Source organism: Olea europaea, unplaced genomic scaffold (assembly GCF_002742605.1).
Source record: "Olea europaea var. sylvestris unplaced genomic scaffold, O_europaea_v1 scaffold1257, whole genome shotgun sequence".
NCBI lineage: Eukaryota > Viridiplantae > Streptophyta > Magnoliopsida > Lamiales > Oleaceae > Olea > Olea europaea.
The window spans coordinates 192832-215760 of NW_019230013.1; the positions used below are offsets into that span (position 1 = coordinate 192832).

Sequence of the window (22929 nt, forward strand, 5' to 3'; positions counted from 1 at the left end):
AGACTGGACATAGCCTACGTCATAAGTAAACTTAGCAGGTTTACTAGCAATCCGAGTAATAATCATTGGAAGGCCATTGGAAGAGTTCTTAGATACTTAAAGAAAACCAAAAACCTGGGCATGCAATATACTAAATTTTCGATGGTATTGGAAGGATTTACCGATACTAGTTGGATATCTAGCACTAGTGAGAGTAAATCCACTTCGGGTTAGGTGTTCATTCCTGGAGGAAGTGCTGTTTCTTGGAAATCAAAGAAACAAACATGCATAATACACTCGACTATGGAATCAAAATTTGTTGCTCTATCGGATACTGGGAAAGAGGTTGAGTAGCTAAAAGATCTCTTCTATGAGATGCCTTTAGGATCGAAGAATATTTCTTCAATACCTATCATGTGTGATCGTTAAGCCACATTAGCAAAAGCATTTAATGAAATATACAATGGAAAGTCTAGACATATGAATCTTAGACATGACTATATAATGAAATTAATTAAGGATGGAATAATTTTCCTAAATTATGTAAGGTCAATTGAGAATTTGACGGATCCTTTGACTAAACCTCTAAACAAAGATTTTGTAGCATCTACTTCGAGTAGGATGGGGTTGAAACTCCTTAATTAAAAAGGTTCACCAATGACACCAACCCTATCTGTCATTACTCAAAGATAATTTATGGGTTCAAAGGGTAACAACAAGTCATTCGATATGTAGATAGTTGCAGCATTATTAAAAATTTGCAATAATCCTATCCTAATTAAAATAATGTCGGTTGTTACTGAAATGAGGGATGAACTTTAAGCTCTTAATTAAGTTCAGTATTAAAACACAAGTACCTTTAAAAGTAACAAATGTACTGGAAGAACTTCACCTAAAGAATCTTCAAGGTGGTGTCACTTTCATAGAGAGTTGGAGTTTCTCTCTTAAAAGATTGTTGAAAAGGATAAGCGCAAGGCCATAAAAGCGCTAAGCGAGTTATGAGGAACTTAAGAACACGTAGTACTCGTGTGTGTGTTCTTATCGATATTGTCATATTGAATAACTGATTCAAAGTTTCACGCTACCTTTAATTTCGACCTTACTTTGTTAGAATTGCACTACAGTTAGATTTAAATCGAAAGATATCTAATCCTAATGCATGGGTATCGTATACTTAGAATATGAGACATTATTAATTTTGAACAAGTGGAGGATTGTTGGAGTCTGTTGTTCAAAAGCAACAATTGAAGCATGTGGAACCAAAAATCGGTGTGTACAATGAATGAAATAAAACCAGAAACGGAGGTGCCAAACTTGTGGTTGATGGCCACTTACTGAAAATTAGTGGCCTACATGAAGTTTCTCCATGCGACCGCATAGATTTCTTCTATACAGTTGCATAGAGGAAATTTAGTGACCCTTTGAGCAGTTTTGTACTGTTTGGCTTTTGAATATTGTGGCTCTTCACAAGAATTTTTGCGCCAATTCGTGCATTTGGTCAAGTCTATAAATAGCGGAGCAACATTCAAGCCAAATAATAATAGAAATACATCTTGAAATTCATTCTCATTCACATCAAAAATTATAACTCAGTTCTCTTCTCATATTCATTTTATTTATTGTGTTCTTCAAGTTCTGGTGGAAAATACTTTGTGCTTTAGTATTTTTTGCAACAAGGCTTGTTACAATCTTTCAAACCATTTGCAAAGATTCCTTTAAGTATCTTGAAAACATTGAAGAAGGGACAAATAACGTTTGAGGTCATTGATCCCTCCTTCGAGCCTTCATATTTGTTCTTGGTGATTTTTCTGATTTCATTTCATCTTGTTGTCATATTTCTTTTGTCTACTCTTCATCACTTCAACATTTACAACACTTTTTCTAACTTCAAACCCTTATTTATCTTAGCCACGATATCCTTTTGTTGAGAATTGGATGGTGGACGAATCGCAAACACTGGACTGTATGATTGCACACACTTCTTCGGAATCTCAATCCATTGAGCTAAATCATCTAGAAAGATTAGCTTTTTATCTCACGTACCTACCATCTTGAGAAGACGTTGATGGAGTCACTTGGTCAGACTGTTTGACAACGACCGGAGATTATGGAACGAAAAACAGGAAAAAAGGTCATTTTTGGGCTTTCAAATGTGGGAGATACACGAGTTCGTTTTTTTTAAGCCATTTCTACCACTTCTTGGAAGGTGACTAGCGGTATACTCGTCAACGAAGGGTGCTTCGGTCGGTGAAGGCGCGGGCAGGAGGCAGAGTTTGGAAATGCGGCCGAATTGATTTTTTTTCCTTGCAGCAGTTGGTTTTGTATATCTATTTGGTTTTAGCCCACTTCTGCCCTTTTTGTTTGATATTGTTTTTTTATTGTATTTTAAGTGCCACCTTAGCAAATTGAAATGCCTATTTGCCACCCTGTTTTTAGACTTGGCTGAGTAGCCTTATTGAAATATAAGTGGGGACTCCCAACATTTAACTTCTGTTTGAGCTCTATTATCTAAAAATACATTTTTTTTCTCAACTCATTTTCATCCATCTTTTCTCAATAAAATAATTTTGCATTAAAATTCAATTTTTTCCTACTTTTTAATCACATATTCTTCAAAAAATTATTATTACAAAACTCTTTTTTAAATAATAATAATAATAATAATAATAATAATAATAATAATAATAATAATAATAATAATAATAATAATTGGGGCTTAAAATAGAGCCTTAAGTTGTAGCACCACCTCTCACTTTTGAGCACGACGGTCTTTATTTACTGTTTCTGTCCAAATATGTGGAAGTGTGGATGGGATATCTAAGTTAAATGAAGATGATATCATGAAAAATTTAAAATTCATATCGATTATTACTCGTGATACTTCATCGTACTAGTTAGAGTTGCACATTATGTTGTTCAGAAATATTTTATAGGTGTTGCATAAGCTTACCGTATATGTAGGACAAAAAAATTGAAGAATCAACTAGACAAAATTGGTTTGAACCAAAAAGTTGGTATGGTTTGGTTAATTTTAATCATTAAAAACTGGAGTTAGGTTGGTTGTGGTTTAAGCAACCAACTGCCAATTAACCGATCTAACTCGTTAATACATTTTTTTTAATTTTAAAATTCATATTTTTATACTTAAAAAAAATATATAAACATAAATATAATTATTTCTCAAATAATTTGTTTACCATCTACATTTTTTTAATCAAAACGCCAAATTCCAAAAGAACAGGAAAGAAAGGAAAAGAATTGTTTATTGTAGATTTCAAATTTGGATCGTAACTTTACCTTTTATTTTGATACTAGTTTTTGACATGTGCGTTGCACGAGTTTTGTATTTATTGTATTTTTAATAGCGTCAAAATTGTAGATTTTTTACTTATAAGTAACTTCTTATATTTTACAAATATTTTTTGTCTGTATTTTTATTTGCTAATAATTTCTTACATAAAAGTGATTGTTGAAAATAAAATAGTGATAGCAAAAAATATCAACAAGCCTCCGTGATACAGAGGCTTGATCTCATGGAGAGATCGAGTCTCCATAATAAATATGGAGAGATTCCTTTGATATTTTTTTTATTTAAATGATATTTTATTTATAGATCATCTATTTAACATACAAGTTAATATTTAATTTTAAAAATTAAATATATTTAAATATTTACTCCAAATTTTTAAGTTAATATATTGTTAAGTTACAAGTAATTTTTACAACTATAAGTTTTTTTTAAAATAACTTTAAGCAATTTTTCTTTTTTTTTTTTACATATATTTATAGAATTCACACTTTTGCTCTTGAATTAACCCCCTCAATTAATTATTATTTAAACGGTTTGTAAACATTTTGATTGATATTATTTTTTTGGTCATCCAAATAGTTACTATATACCTTTTACGTACATATATAAAAATAATGTTTTTATTTATTAACAAATGAATATATATTTATTTTTCGAGAAATGTGTTTTATTATCATTTCATTTTTATCATGAAATTATTCTAATATTAATATGTTAGATTGTGCTTCAAAATTATATAATCTATCAAATATAATTTTTATAAAATAATATGTTTTTATGATTTTTTTTTTTAGTAAAGTAATAATGGAGGCTCATTCTCGAGCCTCCATAATTGTTATGGAGGCTCAAGCATGAGCCTCCATAACATATTATATTATAAAATTAATAAAAATTTAATTATTTTTTATTTTTTAGTACTATTATATTTTACCTCCCAAAAAAAAAAAAATCATAAAAACATATTACTTTATAAAAATTAATTTTAAAAATTATATTTGATAGATTATGTAATTTTGAAACACAATCTAATATATTAAGATTAGAATTATTTCATGATAAAAATGAAATGGTAATAAAAACTCATTTCTCGAAAAATAAATATATTCATTTGTTAATGTTTGGTCTTCATTTTTAAAATTTATTTTTCTTCAAACATATTTTCAATAATATATTTATGGAATTCACACTTTTGCTCTTGAATTAACCCCTTCAATAAATTATTATTTAAACGGTTCGTAAACATTTTGATTAATATTATTTTTTGGCTATCCAAATGGTTACTATATACCTTTTACGCACATATATAAAAATAATTTTTTTATTTAAACTTACTTATGCGCTCAAAAATAAACTTTCTAAAGATACATGGTTGATAGCGTGACAAAATGGTGAAAGAGATAGTGTGGAGAAATAGAAAAACATTGTTGTAGCGTGTAAAAATGGAGAAAGAGTAAACCTCTATTATTTTATGTGTTTTTAATTTAAGAATATTAAAAAGATTAAGTTAATTAAATGAAATTAAATTTTTGTACTAAGAGCCAATGAAGAAAAAAAAAGTAAAAAAATGCACGTTGGAGTTATGAAAGCTCATGCTTGAGCCTCCCATGAAGACCTCCAGAATTCTGGAGGCTCAAGCATGAGCCTTCGTAATTCTAGAGGCCTCATGTTGAGGCCTCTAGAATTACGGAGGCCTCAACATGAGCCTCCGTTTAACGGAGGCATTATGCACAATAATACCTCCGTTAAACGGAGGCTCATGCTTGAACCTCCATAACATTATTTTATTAAAAAAAGAAAATTCATAAAAATATATTACTTTATAAAAATTAATTTTAAAAATTATATTTGATAGATTATGTAATTTTAAAGCACAATCTAACATATAAAGTTTAGAATCATTTCATGATAAAAATGAAATGGTAATAAAAACTTATTTTTCAAAAAATAAATATATTCATTTGTTAACATGTTTGGTCTTCATTTTTTAAAATTTATTTTTTTCAAACATATTTTCAATCATATATTTATGGAATTCACACTTTCGCTCTTGAATTAGTGTGGAGAAATAGAGAGACATGATTGTAGCGTGTAAAAATGGAGAAAGAGTAAAGAGGGCTCTATGACATAATCCTCCACGCCGCGTAAATTGAGGAAAAACAACAAAGTCACTGTATTAAACACGTAAGATAAATGACGTCGTTGCTTTCTCTCAATAAAAAAAATGCTACAGTGAGACAAAATGAAAGAATCTACTATTTTTTCTACAGTAGTGAAACATTGTCCTTTTTTTATAGAGTAAAAATAAATATATTCATTTTTTAACATGTTTGGTCTTCATTTTTTAAAATTTATTTTTCTTCAAACATATTTTCAATCATATATTTATGAAATTCACACTTTTGCTCTTAAATTAACTCACTCAATAAATTATTATTTAAACGGTTCGTAAACATTTTGATTGATATTATTTTTTGGTCTTCCAAATGGTTATTATATACCTTTTACGCACATATATAAAAATAATATTTTTATTTAAACTTACTTATGTGCTCAAAAATAAACTTTCTAAAGATACATGGTTGATAGCGTGAGAAAATGGTGAAAGAGATAGTGTGGAGAAATAGAGAAGTATGGTTGTAGCGTGTAAAAATGGAGAAAGAGTGATCCTCCATTATTTTATTTATTTTTATTTTAAGAATATTAAAAAAATTAAGTTGATTAAATGAAATTAAATTATTGTACTAAGAGCCAATGAAGGAAAAAGAAAGTAAAAAAATGCACGTTAGAGCCTCCGTAACTTGAGCCTCCAATGGATGAGCCTCTAGAATTCTCGAGGCCTCATGTTGAGGCCTCTAGAATTATGGAGGCCTCAACATGAGCCTCCGTTTAACGGAGGCATTATGGACATTCACGGAGGCTCATGCTTGAACCTTCATAACATTACTTTATTAAAAAAAAAATTCATAAAAACATATTACTTTATAAAAATTAATTTTAAAAATTATATTTGATAGATTATGTAATTTTGAAGCACACAATCTAACATATTAAGATTAGAATTATTTCATGATAAAAATGAAATGGTAATAAAAACTTATTTTTCAAAAAATAAATATATTCATTTGTTAACATGTTTGGTTTTTATTTTCTTCAAGCGTATTTTCAATCATATATTTATGGAATTCACACTTTCGCTCTTGAATTAGTGTGGAGAAATAGAGATGCATGACTGTAGCATGTAAAAACGGAGAAAGAGTAAAGATGGCAAAGAGTAAAGATGGCTCTATAACATAATCCTCCACGCAGCGTAAATTGAGGAAAATCAACAAAGTCACTGTATCAAACACGTAAGATAAACGACGTCGTTGTTTTCTCTCAATAAAAAAAAAAAAAGCTACAGTGAGACAAAATGGAAGAATCTACTGTTCTTTCTACAGTAGTGAAACATTGTCCTTTTTTTATAGTAGTGATAATCGTCTATTGATCAATATCGGTTAAGCCCAAGTTGTTGAAAATTAGAGAAACGAAAATTTCCTATATATCTTTAAGATAAATTTCGATAGTTGAGATAATGTTTTAATTTTCTCTTTTAATTAATTATCATTGAAATTTTGAATAGTTGAGATAATATTTTAATTACATTGAAATTTTAACCCACGTATTTATATGCTTATTGGGATTTTATCTCATACCCTCTTTTATCCTCTTTCAAAGAATTAAAGGTTCATGACAATTGAGGCATGAGATGATCAGTGAAGTGAATATATATATATATATATATATATATATTATTAAATAATTTTCAAGTTTTAGAAAGCTAATTTTGGTGTTTAAGATATGATTTTAGTGGTAATAGAATATTAGGATTGAGTCGTGGCGGATCTAGGAAAAAATTCAACAAGGGCTAATACGTATAAAAAAATATTGCACATAAAAAAAAATTACTTAAATTTTTTTTTAATGGAAATTTGAGCTAAGGGGACGGGCTGTAGCACGGCCCAGCCCGTCCCTGGATCCGCCCATGGGATTGACATGGCACCATATGAGGCATTTTATGATATGTTTAAAACATTGTAATTTCAACAACCGGAACAATATTCAATACATATAACAGATGACATTTATGGCTTGTGCAATAATATAGGTTATATTATAATTAATGTATTACTGTGCATAAGAATTCGGGATAAAAATATTATCATGTCTTACTTAAAATAGTTTTGACTTACCTAGAGAGAGTTAAATAAAACAGAATTATCGATTGTCAAAGATACACAAATTCAACTAGATAAATAGGTTGAGAATTAGAAATAGAAAAGTAATATGTGGATTTGGAATTAGAAATACAAAAGTAATGTATGGAATTTCAACACTTCATTTACAGAAATAGTTTATTAGATTCTTAGTTAATAAGTAGGATAATTTGGAAATAAACAAATCAAACTTTCTGTGTTACGGTTACATAAAAATTTGATAATGAGTTAATACAATAAAATTTGAGATTTATTTGTTGCAAAACGATACTCTTTGTTTCTAAATTATTACTTGCCAACGATCTCGTATGCTTGTGGGCTATTAGCGTACATCTATGTTTGGCTCATGTTTATAAATTGTTTATAAAATTCAGGCCACTTTTTGTCAACACGTTTGAGGAACCTATAAACTGTTTCAAATTATAAATGGATAGAAATCAGTTGTAGATAAGCTTGTAGTACTTGTGGATTTATTAAAATGTATGAATATAAATTTTCTCAAGTGTCTATAAGGTGTTTATATGCATGACCAAAGATATGCTTATATGATGTACTCTTCATCGAAATTTGTAAATGGTCTAAAGATTTTGAGATAATATCGAAAGACTATTTTTCTTAGTAATCAACTTCATCTCTATCCTAATTATTAGTTTGTTATGCTCTCATTGTCATTCCTTCTCTCTATATAATATTACTTAGATCGAGAAAAAGATAGGAAGATATTGACACGGATGGACGTTGAAGCCAATGTAACAGACTGTTACTTTTCATAGTCATTGGGATGGGGAGTTATTATATTGTTAATCTCTCTATCTTCACTACTAAAATTTAAGTGCATATTTGTAGAACTGTTGTAGATAAAATCGGTGCTAGGGTTTTTGTCTTCATTTCAATCATCCCACAACCCCATCCCCTATTTAACCTCTCTATTCATCTTTTCTTGTTCGACATTATCTCTTACCAACTTAATATTTTAAATGTTAGTACTAGTATAATGGCTGCTGAGCTTCAGCTTCTGTCCTTGATTCGGCTTCAATCTCATAATAGTACAAGCTTTGGGATGTGGAACAACGACGACAACAACAACGACAACAACAACAATAACAATAATAAGGTGCACCCGACTGGTGAAAATGAAGTTGATTCATGGGAAGTTCGAGCCTTCGAGGAGGACATTACTGCCGGGAACCAAATGGGATGCACTTGGCCACCACTCTCATACACTTGCCACTTTTGTAGAAGGGAATTCCGATCCGCGCAAGCCTTAGGTGGTCATATGAATGTGCATCGACGGGATCGTGCTAGGCTTCACCAACAACTACTTATGTTTCCTTCTTCTTCTTCAAATGATTTTCCTAAATCTCCTGATTCCACAATTTTAGTCCCAAATCAAGAATTCTTACCGAATGGACTTTGCCTTTCCTATTCCATTCCTAAACTTAATGGTGTATTTGCACAAAATTTACCCTCTACTACTAATATCCTTTCTGTCTCCCCTAATCATCCTCTACCTACTGATATGCCCGGGGAGGCTGCACATAGCGTGAATCCTTTGCTACTTTGTCACGAGTACTCGAGCAAAACACAACCTTCATCCTTCATTAGCAATGACAATAATAATCAAGGTAACGAGAGCGACAGAGATTCAGCCATTGAAGAGATCGATTTAGAGCTGCGTCTAGGTCGCGGATTACCTACTCCATGACAGTCAAAAGGGAAGGTAAAAGTCGTCCATTTTCTTCTTTCTGTTCGCAGTACAAACTGCCACTATTACTACTTTCTGCTAGTTTCATTTTCTTTACTAGTTGTGTGACTAAATTTTGTTTATTTTCTACTTGGTCCACCGATTGATATTGATCCCTCTTGTGAGATAATTATGAAAAAGATGAGAAGGGAGGCCCAAGAAAGTTACTGGGGTTGAAGACAGCGATAAAGCTTGCAGTGCAATGTCATTTTCTGCAATTGATTTCTAAGAAAATGTCTGGACATAAATTTCCGTGGGTATTATTTTGTGTATATGTACACATGTATTATGGGTTCCAGTGTCCATTACTAGCTTGGAGATAGAAATATCAATGGAACAGTATTTGTACCCATTGGTCAAGTTAATTAATGTTAATATAGTTTTTATGATGGGAATGACGATTGAGTGAACGAGTCGTGATATGTCCTCTCCATTTGACTGTTCCTTAGCCGTCCACTCAATTTCTGACAAATGGATCAACGTTATTTCAAATGTATGACACTTAGAGAATCTTCAATTTAAGGTGGACTTTGCTAAAAATGTTGTTATATAATTAGACCATGCCTAAAGAGTTCATCTTCATACTTTTTCTAGACAGAGTATGTTACCATAATTTAATATTTCCCTCATGTTTCTTATTTTTTCCTCTCTTGATCGTCTATTCATTAAATGTTAATATCATAAATACATCTTTCTATTTAAAGCATTAAATGTTAAATTGATCGATTATGGTCAAAACGATCTTTATCAAGACTTTTACAATACAAATCGGACTAACAAGAAAGGCTGAGATTGAAGTTAAGCATTCAAGTCAAGTCATTTCTGACAAGAGCTTAAAAGTCAAATGTCAAGGAAATATGATAGATTAAGCGCTCTTAATTCACTTGTAAATGTGTAAACGATTCAATTTTTAGCAACGAATGATGGAAGCTCTAAGAATAGTTTTTTATGCACAAAAAGTCATTTTCATAAACACTCACATACATTATTTTTCAAAAATAAGATTTTCAAAATTAATATTTCAACTTAGATCATATTTTACAAAATCACTTACCTTGAAAAAACGGTTGAAATAGTCTTTTAAAAGCCTACATTTTCAAAATATTCAAATTGGAACTATCAAAAGAAAATTACGAGAAACAGATGTCTGGTTCTATCATGCGGATGTTTGTTTGGTACAACGGTCAATTTTTTTGACCATTTTAAATTCATATGCATAATGGCTAGTTTTTGTATGTCTGAACACAAGGACGAATGTCTGGATCCTTGTCCATTTGTACATATTATTTTGCTCCTTGAACTTTATAAATAATGTTCACACAAAACCATCAAACATGCGGGATCATTGACAAGCAATAATGTGATGAGTTGAGTTTTTGTCCTATGAGGAATAACTCTTGATTATAGAGTGCCAATTTCTACCAAATTCAATCTACATAACATAAAACTATTGGTTTTTTTTGTAATTATTCTAAACTAAACTTAGAATTCTGTAAAAGATTGTTCTTATCAAATAATGAGATATGTATATTGGATTTCAGAATTGGCCTATTGGTTTTTATTTTTACGAATGTCTGGATCCTTGTCCATTTGTACATATTATTTTGCTCCTTGAACTTTATAAATAATGTTCACACAAAACCATCAAACATGCGGGATCATTGACAAGCAATAATGTGATGAGTTGAGTTTTTGTCCTATGAGGAATAACTCTTGATTATAGAGTGCCAATTTCTACCAAATTCAATCTACATAACATAAAACTATTGGTTTTTTTTGTAATTATTCTAAACTAAACTTAGAATTCTGTAAAAGATTGTTCTTATCAAATAATGAGATATGTATATTGGATTTCAGAATTGGCCTATTGGTTTTTATTTCTAATTCCAGACTTATGTGAATTAGTGTTGTTCAAGTGTTCGTGAGAATCGATAATTCACTAATATCTAATATTCTTTTTCAAAATATATTAAACAAATCCTTAGCACGGCTTGATCCTATTCTTGGTCCGAATTCATATGCAATGCAAGCATTCAATCATACTATTATCACACATGATTGCATATGCCCTAAATATTATTTTGAATACCTAGTGTCCACATGTCAAATGTATTGTGTTCTACTTATTTTGAGTCTTCCAACACTACGAATAAACAACAAGTTATCAAATTGATAGCTATGAAATCAAATAACATAATACTCATGCACACAATTAAAATACAATAAGTCTTGAATTAGAAATATAACTCAAAAAGTTCCATCATCCATCCAATGTACAAGAGAAGTTTAGCCTAACACGATTGTGTCTAAATTACACACGAAATTAAAAAAAGAAAACACCGAATTCAAAGAATGGATGTAGAGGCTTGAGAAATCAATTTCTTGCACTTTTTCTTCGATTTACACCTTGAATCTTTAATTCCTTTTGTTGATTCTCTCTAAAGCTCTTGTTCAGCCTCACTTCAATTACAGAATATGTGATAATAATCTCCAAGTATTGGATGGTTCTTTATAGAATGGCAATAAAAGAGATATCGTTTATTAATATTTTCTATTTCCAACACTAGCTTATCATTTATCACAAATTTCTAACACCAATTTATCATATATCAAAACAATAAAATCAGTTTGTTTCATTTGCATCAATAAAAATGGTACATGAATGCATGATGCCTGAACAAAAGAATTTCAATTGAAGTCTTACAATGAGCTAACATTTAAATTAGCCACAAAAATTGCAATAGCCCCTGCACAAAATCGTATAAAATTCCAAGATTATGAAAACAAAAGATTTAAGAAGATGAATGCAAAAAATTTACCACAAGCGGCAGTGAGGCGATGTACGTCCGTAATTGGTGAAGGAGTGCGTTTGCAAGTGAGTGAACTCTGAGAATTGTCACGTCGGAGTCGAGAGTCAAGGTAGAATAGGGTTTCCACTTTCAAATTTGGGCATTTGGCTATTGGCTACCAACCACTCGTTTTCTTCTAATTCCAAATGGACTCAGGCAGTTAAAAAGGAAGAAAGAAAACGACTTAACTTAAAAAAGGCCTAAGTCCTACCCAAACATCATCTTCCACATCTTTCTTTTTCTCCCCGTCTTCTCACTGTCTTCAATTCACAAGCGGTCATTTCTAAAAGCTTAACTGCTCAGTCGCTGTACCAGTAAATTTTTACGGAGCCAGCATGCATGATCGTGCCACCTTATTGGGTGCTGGCTCTACCACTACGTACGCATGGCTTTAGCTTTTGCGACCAATTTGTTCTTGAACTTTTTCAGTCTTTTTTCTCCAATTCTACCATTATGTTGATATGTACCTCACAAACACAATACATGTAGAATTAAGCCATAATTCATCAAAATAACCAATAAATACTCTAATTTAAAGGTTTAAATAAGTATACAAAATATACTTATCAAATCCACGACCTTGAATATTTATTTGTCCTCAAACAAACTGTAGCATAACTCAAAATACAATATGTTAGATAACATGTCATTGGTTTCAGGATTGAAATTTCTACGTCAACAAAAATAATAGTTTCAAAATCACATATAAAAATCAATCTCTACTTTTTTAATGAAAGACTCGACGTGTGTGTATGAAGACTTATATAACACATTTCAAATTTATGATTGGTTCAATTCTTGACCCTCGATGGTCAAATCTTTCATTTCTTCATTCATTAGAAACACACCCCCACACTTATTATTTTCACTTATTTTCCCCAAATGTGATCATAGGTCGAATTTCAGACGATCCTAATTATCACTCTTTCGAGCTTGAATAAATGTCACTAGTAGCAAAACACTTCAAAAACTAAGGATTCTCGGATATTTTGACTACTTCAAACTCTAAGACTCAACTAGGCTAATTATCTATTATTAAAGAGCTAGTTCTTTCAAGAAAGTGTTTGGGACTTAATCAAATTATGTAGTATATATATATATTTTTCTTTTTATCAACTTTATGTGCGGACTACTCTCCATTAAACTTCCTAAATAACTCACACCAGCACAAAAAAGCATTGAAATAATTGTTTTTCTATATAACGCACAAGCAGCATGTAAAAATAATTAAAACACACAAAATCGACGATAACATCTCACCCCAAACTTAAAATGTGCATTGCCCTCAATGTAAGAAAATAAGACACTAAGTGCACAAAAAGAATGGCAATGTGAGAAAATTGAAGACTCTCAAACCGAAGGTAGTGGTTAAAATGGTATTTATGTATGAAGCCAGATGATCCGCTCGATCGCATTATCTCCTTGGCAGTATTGGTTCGAGTGTTCCTCAATGTCATGTTTCTATAAAATGAATAAAATCCAAACATTAGTAATCAAATAACATGGAATAGTGAATACCTAGCCCAAAACATCTCATAATTCAAGAAGAACAAAGGTATGAAGGGGAAAATAGGACAGGGGACTATGGCACGTCACGGTTGTGGATTGCAATCATGAAGTTACTATTTATACTTTTTTTTTTGGTATGATGACACCTCAATAAAAACAAACTCCCTATCCTATATCTAGAAAGCATATTAAATAAAAGGGTAGAAGGTTAGATTGCCTCCCAGTAAGCACTTATTTATAGTCACTAGCTTAACTTTGTTGTTTTAGTACTCAGTGTTATTTGAAAAAATGAATTTTCAGCCTTGCAACAGTTGCACTTTCAAACATCTCAGCCTCATCCTTGACCTCCAATGCTAAAAGTTATTGATCCTTTATTGCTCCAACCAGCCCACCAACGCCCTCTTGTAGCGATGACTTGCATAGTCATCCCTTTAGTTTCCATTTTTTTTTTTTTTTGCACTGCTCAAGGTAAGTTAGTTTTTTGAGTGAATGTTCATAGTAAAGCTCTACTGCATATCTTCTACCCTCAAAATCATCTTATATGGTTTAAAATCCAACAAAATACTCTAAGTAGCAAGGAATGTTCTTCTTAGGATTATTGGCATATCTTAATTCTCCCCAACATCAATAATTATGAAATCAACTGGAAAAATGAAATCTCCAACTTTGATTAGCATTCTTTAACTACTCCTCAAAGATGTTTGATCGACTTGTTAGCCAGCTGTAGAGTGATTGATATCTTTTTAGCTCTCTCAATCCTAATTTCCTGTAAATATTTAAGGGTATCAAATTAATATGTGTTTCAAAGTCAATTAAAGCATTAATGTTAAGTGAATCTCTTATAGAGCAAGATGGAATGAAACTTCCTGATCTTTTAGCTTAGGAGGGAGCTTATGCTAAAGTATTGCATTGTGCTCTTAGATAATACAACAGTCCATGTTCAGGCAATTTCTTCTTCTTCTTAATCAACATCTCTTTCAAAAAATTATAGTTAGAAATCTGTATAATGGCTTCAATGAAAGGAATATTGATTTGACGTTTCTTGAGGATATCCAAAAGCTTTGCAAACTATCTCTTTGACTTATTGTTCTGTTGCCTTTGAGGAAATGAGACTAGAGGTGTAAATGTACTGATAGGAACTGTTGCCTTAATCTGTGGACTATTTGAATGCTCTTGTAGATTCAACTCTATTTAGTCTTCAAAAAACTCCACACGTTCCTCGTATATGTTTGTACCCAATTGCTCTCAATCTCTTTCATTCTTGTGCTAATCTCTAGTAGTTGAACTCCATCTTACTTGTGATGGCCTGGACATGTTCCCTTTTTTGAAGCCTTTGCACTCTTTGAGGAAATGGAATGTGTGCACATAAGCTCAGACAAGGGTAGCGGAATTGAATAATGTTAGCTCAACAGTTGCATAATTCACCACTTCAACTACTAATACATGCCATTCTTTTCAGTGTAACTTGGTAGGGCACCCTATGTTTTGTTGGACAAAGTAGTTGCTATCTACCTCACACGATTTTCCAAATTTTTTATAGAGGCTTGCTTAGTTTGGAATGCAGTAACAGCCTTTTGTAATATAGTTGACAAGTAGATCCTTTAAAGATAACATTTTCTTCTTTTGTTAGTTCTGATGGTGGGTTGCCTTGAACTTGATTTTCGAGACCTATATTATTAGCCCATGAGAAGTTAGGATGGTCTCTCCAATCCAGATTATACGTGTTGCAATATGGGCTATTCTAGTGCCTTTGTAAATTATATGTATGCATAGTTGACTTCTGTAGGCTGAGCTGTTTAAGTGAAAGCTAAAGGACAACTTGCGGTAGTATGATATGTCCGCAACCTACATAAATTGGTGTCGACTAGTGTACAATATTCATAGACTGAATCAAACTGTCTGCCTTCTTTGTTACCACTTCAATCTATGCTGCTAGTACTGTCATTGTATCAATATTATAAATACTAACATATTTCTTAGGAAAGTCCTTGTCGGTCGATCAAATAGCGTGATTTTCATCAATCCTCTAAAACAGCTCATGGACATCATCAATGTCCATCTTTATCACTGAACTACCTGCTAAATCATATGCCATATTGCGATCTTCCAGGCATAGTCGACAGTAAAAGACAAATACATGCGCTTGCTTAGGAATGTTAAGATTTGAACGCTTCCTAAACAAGTCCTTGAACCTTTCCCACGCCCTTGGTAGCCCTCAAGGTCTTTCTGTTTGAAGTGTGGGCTTTATTTTGAATTTGATGGACTCAAAATGGAACTTTATAGTATATTTTTGTACAATATCATTCCACGACATGATACTTCCAGTAAGTAATGATTGAAGCCATTCTCTTGCACCATCCTTTAAGGTGTGAGGGAATAAATGAATTCAAAAGGTATCTGCTGACATTCCCCCATGGCTAATGATTTTACTCAACATAAAAAGCTCGTATACACTAATATGAGTTCTCTATAGCTTTCCTTAAGAACATGATGTCTTGATGATTTTGGAAGAGGTTGATGACATCTGGTCAGAGATAAAAGTTATCTTGTCCAAATAGTTGATACACAATGGTAAGTTGAGCAAGCACAGGTAGTAGATTCACGCATTCTCCAATTAATATAGGGCCTTAGTTGACAACAATCCTCTACTGAATTGCTTGAGGCAATTGAAGTGTATCCTGAAACTAATTCTAGTTTGGTTTTGATACTCAGCCATTTTTCTTGATATTTTCTATTTTTTCTATTTTGTTTGAAGATTTTTTGATCTCATGATCTAATGAAGCAAAACAATCTCATCAGAATCTTGTATAAATTGGTGGTTACTTGAGAAGAAGAAAAAAAATACAGGAAAATTCAAGTAGAGTGATGAGTAGCCTAAAGCAAAAGAAAATCGGATCTAATATAAGCTAATAAACTATAATTAAAGAAAATAATTCACGTATTGAACGTGTACAAGCAGTTGATTCACGTGTTCTCCAATTAATATAGGGCTTTCATTGACAACAACCCTATACTGAATTGCTTGAGGCAATTGAAGTGCACTGTGAACCTGATTTTAGTTTTGATTTTGATACTCAATCATTTTTCCTTGAAATTTTATGTTTTTTCTGCTTTGTTTGAAGTTTCTTTGATCCCATGATCCAATGGAGCAAAACAATATCTTCAAAATCTTGTATAAGCTGGTGGTTGCCTGAGAAGAACAGAAAAAAAAAAAAAAAAAACACAGGAAAATTCATGTAGAGTGATGAGTAGCCTAAAACAAAAGAAAATCAATTCTAATATATGCTAATAAACTATAATTAAAGAAAATTATTCATTTATTGAACGGGTACAGACAGTAGATTCACGTATTCTCCAATTAATATAGGGCCTTCATTAATAACAACCCTCTATGGAGCAAAACAATCTCTTCAGAATCTTGGATAAACTGGTGGTTGCTAGAGAAGAAAAAAAATATCTCGAAGGCTTTACAAGATCTTGGAGGGTAAGAGGCTAGAAGGGCCAAATGCAAAATGGACAAAGTTGGAAGCAAAGACAATTAGTACCATCAAATTAGCTCTTGTTTACAATGTAAAGTATATTGTAGAGGAAGTTCGATCAGGTTCATGTGGGAACTCTATAAAGTATACGAAGTTAATTGTAATTATTTTTAAAGTTTTGGGCTTAGTTGCAATTACTATAAAGTTTTGGACTTAATTGTAATTGCTGTGAAACTTAATTATAATTCTAATTGAAGTTCAAGACTAGACATGTTATAAAATATAAACAAATTGGATTTGAAATTTAATTAAAACTCATACATGGATTTTGATTATGTCTATTTTGTTGTAAATAACATATGATTATTAGTGATTAATAATTATGTCCTTGCAACCATAGTTTTTATTATCATTATATCCCTAATTCTTTCTTTTAAATATGAGACTTTAGTTCTCAGTATACTACACACAACTCTATTGAATTCTCCAGTTTTTTTTTCTTTCCTCTCTAATTTATAGCATGTTATCAGCACGAAATTCCAACCAATCGAGTTTGTATATTTTATTTTTCTTTCTGCTTATAAATCTCTAGCCAGTTGAGAGAGATATTTTTTTTTAATCCAATCGAAGAAAGACAATAAGTTCAACCAATTGAGATTACAGAGAAACTCTTTGTTTTTTGCTCCGAAAATAAAAAATAAAAAAAATAAAAAATAGTATCTCTTAAGGTTAAGTTGCATAACAAAGCAGTATGGTTATTAGATCTACTTATATTGATTTGACCATATCAATTTATGATGCATAAATATTTTTTGAATGTAATTTTTTTCCTTTCAACTTTCTAATACAATATTCCAGAACAATATGGTATATTATTCTTGAAACAAAACAATATAAATCCATATTCAAGAAGGATACTTTAGTATTCCTTGAAAATGAATATTATATTTACATTGTTTTGTTACTTTTGAAGAAACAAAATTTATACATATAATGTTTAAAATAATATTATATTATTACTCTTAAAAATGTATAATATTTTTTCATGTCATATTCTTGAATATAATTTGTTTCTAATTGTGCTTTCCTAAAGAAATATAGTATAATTCTATTAATATTCTCGAAGAGTATCATGGATATTTTGAGAAAAAATTATATCATGCTAAAATTCAAGTGAAATATTACTTGTCCTAGAAGGACATCATATTATAATTTCAATATTTCAGAAAAAATATTAACATATTGCTCCAAAAGAAGCATACTTTTATATTACATTAATATATGATGAGATCCATGGTATAGGAGCTAGCGAGGACAAGAACCCGTTGATTGTGAAAGAAGGACCAATGATTAGGTCATGAGCAAAGAATGTCAAAAAAGCCATGGGATTAGTTGTTCAAGCTACAGTGGGTGAAATATCGATTACAACAAGCAAAATGATAAGTTTCAAATTGAGTATGGAAGGAAAAAAAATGGATTAACTTGGTTCAAGCAAGAGATAGAGGAGTTAAGGAGATCAACGATGCGACCACATAGTTTACCAAGGCATGCAACTGCATGCCTTTATACCGAGAGCAAAAGTAATTTTTTTTTGAAGAACTCTACAACCGTATGCTCCAACACTATGTGGCAGCATAGCACAAATCCGATAGTGAATTATTCAGATTTGGAAAGAATCCTAGTTTTGTTAAAAATCTAGTTTTATGGTAATTCTTGATATTTAGACTATTGATTCCATTTTTAATTAGGTTTTTATGAGTTCTCTACAAATAGAACTCATTCTCTTCATTGTAAAACCCACAATTTTGAGTGATATTATAGCTTTCAACTCATTCTTTATTGAATTAATTTTTGAACTTATCAAGAATTAAATTCTTGTGGCTTCCATCAATTCAAGTAAATTTTGTGATCATGGGATCAAGATATTGTTTATGATTGTCTAAATTATTGGATCCAATAATTTATTGGGTTGTGCTTTTTAAATGTTGATTCTTGGCTTTCTTGGGTTCCGTAGCTTTTTAAATGTTATTTGATTCTGTCATGGGTTTCGTAGCTACAATTGCTATGTGGATTCGTATCAATTCATATAAGAGTTTTGGCTCCAAAAATCAAGGAAATATCTTTTATTCCTTTTGTTGTTTTGTTTGAGTCCTCATCTTCGTTCTTTGTATTCTTCATATTTTGAGTCATTGAATCCAATTAAATTACCAAAAAATTCAAAAGTTGTTTGTGTGCTAAATTAGGGCCTAAATCACTTCCTTTTCCAATTTTTGAACTCTTTGTTGAATTCTTGTGCATTTAGAAAAAATAAAAAAATAATTCCAAAAATTGCAGAAAAATATAACAATTACGAAAAAAGAGTCTGAAGTCAAAAGTAATAGTGAAGATGATTACGATGACATGTTGGAATTGGAGGATGCTAGTGATGGTGAGAAAGTGGAGTATAGAGTGAGCAAGCTATTGGTTATAAGGTAAGCTCTTAGTGCTCACATCCAAATGGATGACTTGGAGCAATAAAGGAAGAACAAGGTCTGTAGTATGATTATTGATGGGGCAGTTGTAGCAATTTTGCTAGCATTACACTTGAGAAATTGGGCTAACCATGCTAAAACATTCTAGGCCTTACAAATTGCAATGGTTGAATGAATGTGGAGAGTTTAGAGTGAATAGGCGAGTGTTGGTGAGTTTCTCGATTGGAAGGTATTATGATGAAGTGATGCATGATGTAATTCCTATGCACACTGGGCATATTTTGTTTGGGAAGTCATGGTAATATGATAGGAAATGATGATGCATGATGGATACAAAAATAGGTACAGTTTTACTAGAAATGGGAAATCTATTACTCGCCATTGACACGACAACAAGTTTATGAAGATCAAATTAAATGGAAAAGTGAGGAAGATAAAAGAATGAGAGAAAAAGAGAAAGATTGATCTTTCCCAACAAGAGAGCAAGACAGAAAATAGAGAAATGGCTAATCATGAGAAAAAAGAGTAGTGCTACAAGAGAGAAGAAAAAGAGTCTCTGGGAGGAGAGAAAAGTCGAGAATGAATTTCTTTGCAAAAAGGAATGAGTTGAAGATGGCAGTAGTTGAGAATCGACCTATGATCTTGTTGGTTTATAAATAATCACTCTTCAATCTTGAGGGATTCAAAACACCTCTCCCTAGTTTGGCTATTTCTTTATTGTAGGAATTCGAAGACTTGTTTCTGGAGGATATGCCTAGTGGGTTACCACTCATTTGAAGCATTGAACATCAAATTGATTTCGAACCTGGAGTTGTCATTCCAAACAGACAAGTTTATCGGAGTAATTTCGAGGAGACCAAGGAACTTCAAAGGTATGCGGAAGAATTGATGAGAAAAGGGTATGTAAGGAAAAGTATGTGCCATGCCAGTGCTAATTGTATCGAAGATAGATGGAACCTAGAAGATGTGTGTAGACTGACGAGCAATCAACAACATAATGGTAAAAATATTTTCCTACTTAACTTAGATAATAAGCTAGATGAATTACATGGATCATGCATGTTTAGTAAAATAGATCTTAAAAGTGGATATCATCAAATTAGGATGGAGAGGGAAATCAGTGGAAAACTGCTTTTAAGACTACATATGGTAAATATGAGTGGTTAGTCATGTCATTTAAACTTACTAATGCATCCAGAACATTTATGAGATTAATGAATCATGTCTTGCGTGCATTTATAGGTAAATTTGTTGTAGTGTTCTTTGATGATTCTTGTATCTAGTAAGGATTTAAATGAGCATATAAGACATTTAAAATATGTGCTTGTGATCTTAAGATAAAAACAACTTTATGTTAACTTTAGAAAGTGTACATTTTCCATGAAAAAAGTTGTTTTCCTTGGTTATAATGTTAGTATAAAGGGTATTGGAGTAGATGAGAAGAAAATCAAGGCCATCAAGGAGTGGCCAACATCTAAAAGCATAACTGAGGTAGGAAGCTTTCACAATTTAGCTATCTTCTATAGGTGTTTAGTTAAAGACTTTAGTGCAATTGCCACACCACTCACGAAGATTGCAAAGAAAAGTGTAAGAATTCATTGGGACGATGAACAAGAACATGCTTTTAACACTATTAAGGATAGGTCGTGTATTGCACCGATTTTATCTTTACCTAACTTTAACATTATATTTAATATTGAATGTGATGCCTCGAGAATAGGTATTGAAGCTATTTTTGATGTAGGAATGAAGACCAATATCTTGCTTTAGTGTATAGCTAAGTGGAGCAGCTCTCAACTGTCTTTCATATGACAAGAAATTGTATGCACTTGTTCGAGTTTTGGAGACATGTTGTAAAAGTACAAATTTATGGACTTCGATGTAAAATATTATATTATTACTCTTGTAAGAATATAAATTTAGAATCGGTACTTTAGAAGAATTTTAGATTGTTTTCTCATTATTTCAAAAAGAATTATTTTTGTTGCTCATAAAAAAGTACAAATTATGATGTCACAATATTCTAAAAAAATTATATTATTGTTCCTGAATAGCATAATATTTAATTCTCCAATAATATCATTTTGTGCTCTCGACGTAGCACAAAGCTCAATAAATATCATAAAAAATTGAAAAGTATTTTTTTTCTTGTGTCTCATACACAAATATGTTGTTTAACTTTCTTTTCCAAGTTAAGTTTTAATCATTTTAATGATAAGTAATTGCAAATAGTCAATTCATAACCTTCAAGGAAAAAAAAGGCTTTGATTGTGGGCAATTTCTATCATTTATCAAGTATTGATTGTAATTATTTTTTTATTAAATTATTATACTCGGTGCAAATGTCATGAATGAGTCACTGTGTATACTTTTGAATGCATTCATAAGAAAATAAAATAAATTATATATTTGGAACTCATGATCATAGAATTTACTTAAGAAAGCACCAAAAAAAGGAAGGTGATCACAATTGTTGATCAGAGGGCATATATTCATCCTACTAAATTTGTTACGATAATTTTTTTGGCCCACTCGAAATCCTACCAATTTCATGTATTATATAAATGTGTCATACGAGACTCTGTGTGCGCGCGCGTGCGTCACGACTATATTTATAAGTTTGTCATTCAATATTTCTAACACAATAATTAAATATTTTTGTTCAGAGTAACTTAGTTATGTCAATTTTCTGCATCTTTGAGAATATGAAATCTGAATTTGTGGTAAATTTATGTCTTAAATTTTGTATTGATAAATTCATATTTTTGATTCACGATTTGTAAGAGAAAATTAAAGTCAAAGTTCTAAATCAAAATTATTTAGTTTGAATGTTAAAAGCGCGTTATTTGTATTATTGAATTTTGCTCAAAATTGAAATTTTAAGTTTAATTATTAAAATTTAGATGTGATTCATTTAAATATCTAAATTCCTATGAATTATTTGATATCATTGATTTAAATATCAATTGTCGGTTATGGTCAATTCTTAATAGATATCGTGAACATACTATACGGATTTTGTTAATTGTTAATTTGTGTTACAACAATAGAAATTATTTTGATTTTTTCAGTTGAAAAAATGACAATAGAGCATTTTTTTAATCATTTTTAGTGCATAACATACGTCGGCTATCCAATAAACTGGTCACAACTCCCTCAAGGAGAAAGACAAAAATGATAGTGATTATACTAATACAAATCAGGTTCTATAAATTTTTGAATGAAAGCTCCACAAGAGCTAATTTTATGTTATATGTAGAGATAAATTTAACTATTGATAGTATTTTGTTCTCTATTAAATTGGAAAAATGAAGATATTAAGGTTTTAAAAAATG

The 22929-nt window shown here is 31.0% G+C and overlaps 1 protein-coding gene across 1 annotated transcript; it reads left to right on the forward strand.

Moving 5' to 3' along the window:
* Positions 1 to 8536: 8536 nt before the first annotated feature.
* On the forward strand, positions 8537 to 9247 carry LOC111374489 (probable transcriptional regulator RABBIT EARS). Its single transcript, XM_022997155.1, has one exon. It carries the CDS (start codon positions 8537 to 8539, stop codon positions 9245 to 9247), a length of 711 nt encoding a protein of 236 aa, XP_022852923.1.
* Positions 9248 to 22929: the final 13682 nt, after the last annotated feature.

What these genes read in the sequence shown, in the direction of transcription:
- LOC111374489 (XM_022997155.1), top strand. Translation starts at nt 8,537, where the DNA reads ATGGCTGCTGAGCTTCAGCTTCTGTCCTTGATTCGGCTTCAATCTCAT.